The sequence below is a fragment of the Merops nubicus genome, unplaced genomic scaffold (assembly GCF_000691845.1).
Source record: "Merops nubicus isolate BGI_N331 unplaced genomic scaffold, ASM69184v1 scaffold12224, whole genome shotgun sequence".
In the NCBI taxonomy this organism is placed as follows: Eukaryota; Metazoa; Chordata; class Aves; order Coraciiformes; family Meropidae; genus Merops; species Merops nubicus.
Window position 1 is genome coordinate 13,620 of NW_008602301.1, and position 7,932 is coordinate 21,551.

The 7,932-nt window shown below is 41.7% G+C and overlaps 1 protein-coding gene across 1 annotated transcript in view; it reads right to left on the reverse strand.

The window, feature by feature from the left end:
• Positions 1-3,268, reverse strand: part of M1AP (meiosis 1 associated protein) — a 14,825-nt gene extending 11,557 nt beyond the window's left edge. The window contains exon 1 of the mRNA XM_008938315.1: positions 2,974-3,268. Within this exon, the coding sequence (XP_008936563.1) occupies positions 2,974-3,222 (249 nt within the window). The 5' untranslated portion in view covers positions 3,223-3,268. The remainder of the gene's footprint in view (positions 1-2,973) is intronic.
• Positions 3,269-7,932: the final 4,664 nt, after the last annotated feature.

The following is a 7,932-nucleotide window of genomic DNA, read 5'->3' on the forward strand; positions in this document are numbered from 1 at the left end:
TGCTGAACCCTTATTTCACATGTTGCTCAGCACTTCCTTGAACTTGGTATCACTTTATAGTGGTCACCTAAATCCACAGAAGGTAGTCTGAATATGAACCAGGCTGGCCAGGACCATGGTAGACCACTCATACTCTCTCCATGCAATACCAATTAAGCATTAAAGTAGATGTAAATATACTGAAGTGTATATATAAAAATATACCAGTTACAATTTAGTTCTCACTTCCCCTCTTGTCACTGTCTGTTTTTCTCCACCATTATTTACTTTCTTCCTGGTTTCCTTTTCTTCATCCCATGGCAGCTCTTTGGACTCTTGAGTTAGGCCAATAGGGGAGACCCGTAGGAACAGAGACTGCAAATAAGTGCCCAGGAGAGACTAAGAGAAGAGGAGCTGTATATGATGCTTCCACAGGCACACTTTCCCAATCTCTATTTTTCAGCTTTGGGGCTTTCCCAGCTTCATACTATTTGTCTAATAAGCAACACTTAACATAATTCTCTCTTGGCTCCTCACTGAGAAGCAACAAGTTTTTTCTTTAGCTACACCAGAAAGTCCATGTAAGAAAAAAAGGGGCCCATTCAGGAGTACAGGAAAAACAGTGGAGCCCTGGTAGAAAGGGTGGAGAAGGCTGAAAGGGAACATACGCTTATCAGATAGCAACACAAAACTGCTGCTGACTGCAGAAGCTGTGGAGGACCAGAGACTACTACTAGTGAAATTAGGTCTGCTGAAGAATACAGTTATCTTGCTGTTCTTTACTGTTTCTAATAGAGGGAGAACAGCTCTGAACAACAGCCTTCAGTACAATAGCAGCTGTCTAAAATAGATGGGTCATGAGCCAGGCCATCCAAGCCAGGGGAGGAGGGGAGTACAGGCTCCCACCAGAGCTGTGCCCCTCAACTGGGTACGCACCACTGGCTCAAGTCTTTGAGTGTGACCTTTGCTGCCTCTGACAAGTCCCAGAGAAACACAATGTTATGGCTAAAGAGTCGATGGGATTACCAGTCATGCAAACCAGAGGAGCAGGTATTTTTTAGCTCTCTGTACAGCACTGCGATGTCCAGTATTGGAAAGAAGCATCCCGAAAAAAAAACCCAGCCAACCAACCAACAAAAAAAACCCCAAACCAAAAAAAAAAAAAAAAAAAAACAAAAAAAAAAAACACAAAGAACCAACCCCACAAACAGAGAGAATACCTAGGATGGCTTGGAAGTTATTAAGGGCCTGTACAAATGCCTTGCAGTTAGACTTACACTTTGTTCTCTTTCATTTACCAGCTAGCAGATTAGAAAGGGACCTGCATATATTTAGAGGAAAAAAGTGTAAAATACAAGCATGTTCTTCAATCTAGCCAAAAGAGGAAATACATTGACAAGTCCCTGGAAGCTGAAGCTAATAAATGCAAATTAGAAACCAGGAGCAAGTTTCACAATGACAATGATTAACCACTGTGAGAAAGGATCAGCAGAAGTACTTGATTCTCCCACCTTGTAATATCTTCAGAGCAAAACTAGGTGTCTTTCTGGATGAAGTGCTTTCATGATATATAGGTACTTTAGTGAAATATAACAGCTGGTAACATGAAGGAAGTCAAACGATGATCTAAGGGTTTCTCTGTCGTTAAAAACTGTCATTATCAAAATGAGGAATTTTTGTGTAAATAAAAAAAAACACCGTATCATGAGCAAGATTCCCATTCCCATGATGGAGCAAGTAGAGGGACTGTGTCAAGTTGGATCAGTGTCAGGACATAACTAATAAATACAAAAGCAGGTATTTGGCCCCAAATGCTTACAAATTGACTTGGGCATAATGCAAAATCACAGGAAACAGGCCTGGAACTGGTTGTGAAAGAGATTACCTAGTCCCTTGCACAGTGACATGTCGTGATGGATTACAAATAAATTCATCCTAGGAAGCAGGACAAGTGTCTGTTCTTAAAGCCCCTAATCACAATGACCTCACGATATTTCCAGGAACTGTTTCATTGCTATCCCCTTAGTTATCCTGCTAATTTACTGTTGACCTCTGATTTTTTTTTTTTTTAACTTTTTATTTTCCCCCAGTTGTTCTCTATCTTTCCCAAGGTGTGAAAAATTGACAAAATATTCCAGAATATTTTCACCATTGCTCAGTAAAGTGGAAGGGTTAATACTGTGTGGTTACACTAATGTGATGTAAATGAGAATGCTCATTATGTCTGTTTACAATAGCATGAATTCACAGATTCTTGTGAACTTTATGATGCTTTGTAATCCCACATTTTTATTGTAGAGCTACTAGTTCCATGCTGTTCATTTTCCATCTATATATATTCTGTCTGCCACATATGCCCAGATGAGTGAACTACTTGTTCTTACTTAGATCTATATATTTAAAAGACATGTAGGTGTGGCACTTAGGGACACGATTTAGTGGTGGACTTGGTAGGACTTGGACTTGGCAGGTTAACGGTTGGACTCTATTTTAAGGGTCTTTTCCAACCTAAGTGATTATATGATTTCAGGATACGTCTCAAGTTTGGCAAAAATATTCTGATCCTCCCCCCTTAAATGTCTGTAACCTTTCCCAAAGGTGTAATATTTGTGTAATAAACAGGTCTACAGATGATTTCACCATCCCAATTATTTCAGCTCTAGTTGTGTCTGATAATTTTCATAGGGAAGCAGTACACACAGTGTAGGAAGTAGCATATGAAAGGGAGAGGTACAACAGATGTTTTAGAAGGGAACTGCACAAAACGTAATTTATGCACATGAGAAACTTCACAGATCAGAAAAAAAAGACACTTTTCCCCTTAAACATTCTTTCAAATAAGTCACCTCTTCCATGAAGTCTGTGAAATTGTGTTCTTTGAGAATGATTAATTTTTAGACAGATTGGTAGTAAATCATAGCTTCCTTCACTGAACTGCAACGCTGTGTTGCATTCACATTTGTTAGAGCCCAGGAGACATAATTTCACACCCACCGTAAAGGGAAGCAGACACTCCTGCTGGTTCTGCACCACGTAGAGGCTCAGCAGGGGAACACGGCAGGGGCCTGCCAAGCTGCATGCCAAGCAGAGTGTGTTTTCCAGAGCTTCCGACAGTACAGAGCACGTGTTGCTCCAGGAAGGGGATGTGACATCCACGACGAGAATCCGCGATGGCTGCTGGCAGGGGACTTTAGCAGCAGGAAACGTTCTCCGTGTTTCTGAGAGCAACTTTCTGGAATTCATGGCTTCTGAACATGGGGACTGGATGTCCAGCTAACCATCTGCATCTCAATAGGAAAAATTAACAAATAACAGCAATGAGTAAGACTCTCCCTTTCCCATTCACTTGAAAGCGACCTGAGACATAGCAGACAGTAATGAATTAGACCCCTACAGCTTTCTCCAAAGCAATCATTGTCCATACTTTAAGATAAAACCACACAAAGACACGGCCAGAAGACTAACTGGTTCAAGAAAATGCGTGGCAGATACACTGTTGCAGATGCAACTGCAGTTAAAAATGTTAATGGCCTAGCCATGCCCAGCCCATGGATGAGCTGTAACATGTTGCATGATCCCTCAGCCGTGTGGCATCAGTCTCCATCAGAGAAGTGATCTCCAGCAGCTGGTGGACAGAAAGAGTTTGAGCTCCTACTCCTACTTCTGCACTAGCCAAATGATTATATCTGAACACCCTGAGGATAACATAGTCCCCACTCCTTGATACCCAGTATGAGACAAGTAGCTGTCATATCCAAAATGGTCAGCATGATGCAGTAAGAAAATATTGCATATACATAAATTTTACTTTGTGGGTCCTGGAGAAGTGGCCTTTGTCCTTCAGAGTATCTAACCCCTGGGGTGAACCCTCTGCACTGACAACAGCCTCCGTGAATTCAGTGCTAAGGATGCCCAGCAGGGGCTCATACTGCTCAAGAACATGAGAGTGCTTCAATCCTTAAAAAAAATCTAATGTCAGAAACTCCAACAGAAAGTATTTTCAGCCAAACACCAGCTTTGATTTCCAAAGCCGGCTGGAGCTGCTGGGAGTGCTGTGTATGGTGGTGGCTGTGCTTGGTGTGCCACAGAGCTGTGCCAAATGAAGCAGAGATTTGTTAGAGCAGCTCGGTGGTGCTGTCAGGGTTGCACATAGCAGCTTACCCAAGGAAGGAAAGGAAAGGTGAGAGCTCCTCAGCTCCCAGGCCCCAAGAACACATGAAGAGAAGTGGATCTTGTTGCAGTGCTCTGGGAAATCACGGGTCCCTTTAGGCATGTGAACAGAGCATGTGTTCAGGACAAGTTTCACCCCCACCTCATTTTGTGTTTCCTTTCAAATACCCATCCTTTCACAGAGCAGCACCACTATGTATCTCTGCCTGCACAAGACTCAGATGGTGCTGCTTTCCCAGACTTACCCACAATCTTTAAGAAAGTGTGACTGTTTCTGTGAAATAGTAAGTGAGAAGCAAACAAGAGGAGTGTGGTGTCAGGTCTTGTGTCTTTCCCGTGCCTTGTGTACAAAGCAGAGGAAGCCACTCAGCCCTGAGCCCAGAGTGAACACCTTGTGGTCTGCCTCAAACGCTCAGAGGCAAAATATTCACCTGCACTCATCCTCAGACCTTGAATATGACATTTGGTCCCTCCCCAGTTTCCCTTCAGTGCATATATTTTAAGCACAAGTGCTAGTATTTTTCTGTTAAAAAAATATTTTTCTTACTTTGTCATGGACAAAGATCCTGCCTCAAATATTCTCTTCACTAAGTCAAAACAGATCTGCATGAAGCACTCACTGCTCTTTCTAAGGATATAGAAAATGTGTCTTGGTCTTGGTAATTACAGCAGTATGAAGCCATACAAGGCTATTTGTGCACAGAAAAGTATTTCTATAATTGTGCATACCTTCTTCATATGAACTAGAATAAATTATTTTCCTACAGCTGTGCAAATCCCCACCATGTTTAGTAAAAGTTTGAAGCGCCCCTGGATTTTCACAGTTGGTTGGGCTACACTCAGGACCCAGGCCACTGTGCATTTCTGTGGTGTGTTCAGCTGAGACAAACATTCACTAGGGAGACACCCTGCCCTATTTCCTACACCCGCCAGCACTTTGGAGTAAGAATTTCTGTAAGTCTTACAAAGAGCAAGACGTGTTTCTCCTTAAGTGTCATCAGAAAAAAGAACTCTGTGTTTCTAGGATGTTTGTCAGTGAGGGCAAACCAGAGTGATCACAAACTGAATTTCAAAACTGAGGCTAACATTTCAGAACTGGTGAAAAGGTTATCTGCATCCAGATGATGTACATGTGTGCAGGTACCTTGCTTTGACTAGTAACCTGATATAACTTGACTAGAAAATGAAAAACTGCCAGATACCACTTCGATTAATCAGTGTCTCTTCTGCAGCTTTACAATTTACAGGAAAGATTTCTAAATTATTTGACTGAATCTGGGAAAATACTTATCTGTCTGTATTTTTTGTGAGGAGGCTTCATACTACCGATCTCTGCTAGCCTCTACTGCTTCCCAAACAAGGGAGCAGACCCATCTGGCAGTCAGAAATCTGGAAGATCTGGGTCTTTGATTTGCATTGGTTTTGGAGAGAAAAATGAGCCTTGATTCTGAAAGAGAGAGTTTTCCTAAATTGGAGTGAATTCTCTCGTTCTGGACGGTGCACAGGACTATGCTTACTTAAAATGCTTTAGTAAAGTGGATCCTCCATCAGCTATGCTCTTTATCAGCTGAATGAGTTTCATTTCCTCATAACTGTGGTGTCTTGATCTCAGGTTAGCAATATTTATATGATTTATATGCAGTTCTCTGTACAGTGTTTGACCTACAGTGCAAACTGCCCACCTCTCTTACAGCCTACACCAGTTACTTGTCACCCTGATGAGGCTCAATTAGTGAAGAATTCTGTATAATAGTCTAACTGGTTGCTATGGTAAAATGTCATCTTCATTTAAGCAGCAAGTGAAGTGACAGAGAGCCTGGCCTAAGGGATTACACCATAATTCTTCGTGCAAGTGAAAACTGTTAGTTCTAGCAGCTGACACGACACTAACTTATTGCTCAATAAAACAGAACTTATCAGCTGTCAGAGCCCATTGCTAACGCTGATGTACATTTTGCTCAACACAGGAAGATGTACATTTTCCAGAGCTAGAAAGTCAGAACAGAAAGAAAACTTTGCCATATTGAGTGACTTGTGAGTGCCGATGACATTCTGCAGTTGCATATTATCCTGTCTTCTTATTTTGCTCCAGTTACACAAAACCATTAAACAATATCCAAGTCTAAAAAAGTGTAAATGAGAGGCAACATCAAAACACTGGTTAAAGAATACTAAGGACAGTCTCCATCTTCTTTCTATATTGGAACCAGCAAAACTTGGACCCAACCTTACTCTAAGTGGGAAGAAAAAAAAAACACAAAAATGTGAATGGTGAGTTGATGGTAAGAAAGCCTCACTGGGCAGCTGAGCCCTGCAGTCCTGCAGCTCTGAAGACATCTGCTCTGACATCAGTCCATTTACGAAGCAGTAGGGAGTAAAGCCAAGCAAACCCTGAGATGTGCTAACAGCGAATACAATCTATCGGCCAGGAGATGTACACAAAACAGGGAATAAAAGGTACCAACGAGAAGTACCAGCAACAGTTCAGGACAATACAAACTTATCCTGTCACTTATGAAAGAGGAAAAGCTACTTCTTAGCCACATCAAGAACAAAAGACAGACTCGAAATAGTATAAACCTGCAGGTAGCTTATAAGGATATGATTTTCTTTAATGATGTAGAAAAAGTGTTCAATAAATATTTTGATCTGCATTTGAAAAAAAAACAGAGATCACTAATTATTATCTTTCCATTAGTGGTTAGAGAGGATATTAACCTTCAGGTGCTAGGACTGTGAGTTTGACGTTTCAGAAAGGGCATCTCTATGCCCAGGAGCTCTTTGAACTATTCCTCTTAACCTTTAACTCCTCAGAGCTGTGCCTGTTCCAGAGTAACCACAATGCCCTCATTTAAATAAAGAGCAGGCAAAACAATTCAGACAGCAAGAGCCTATTCACCATAATGTGCACACCAGGCAAATTCACAGAAACAGTGACATAATGCTGTCAGTAACAAATTTTAAAACAGCTGTGGATTACCTATAGGCCTAGGTGGTCAAGACAGGAGTGTCAGCAGAGTCTGATTTGCCTCTGTGAAGCATTCCGTTTAAACACACTTGTTTTTAGTCACCCTATCACTATAAAAAACAATTAATCCCCTCAAATAATAGATTAAGAGCTCATTATCGGAGAAACTGCAGATATCTGTAAATAAGGATTATTCAGCAAAATGTTTCCACTGCAGTTACACACCAATCCATTTTCTAGTTAATTAGGTAGAAACCAGATAATACACAAAAATTTACCTTACAGAATTTACATGACACACACACACTGACACTGCAAAGCAGAGTAACTCATAAGGGCTTAACACAATTGCTTACCAAACTGGCTCATTTGTGTGCTATGCACTGTAATACATCCAAATCCAATTAACCAGAAGAGCAGCAGAGGCAGTGAAAGGTAAGAGCTTACATTGCCTTCAGCTGGGGAAGTCCCTGAGCTGTGGGTAGTCGGAGGCAGGGGGAGCAGCAGCATTGCTGCACGTCCACCCTCTCCCTACACTGCTCCCAAAGCAGCAGCTGTGGGCCACAGGCTCAAGAGGAGATGGATCTGGAGTCTTACTCTGCAGCACTATTATCATTTATTGATCATCTGGAGTCTCAAACTAGGTGGTTTAAAAACATGCCATTCTCTAGGTAAGCTTCAGGACCCTGGGAAACACTAATATTCTCATGTGGAAAATGGATCAAGCTGCATGAGTAAGTGGATTTACTGAAGAAAAAAACAGCAAGCCATGGAGAAGCCTGAGCTATGAAGTGGCTACACAGTGCAGATGGCTT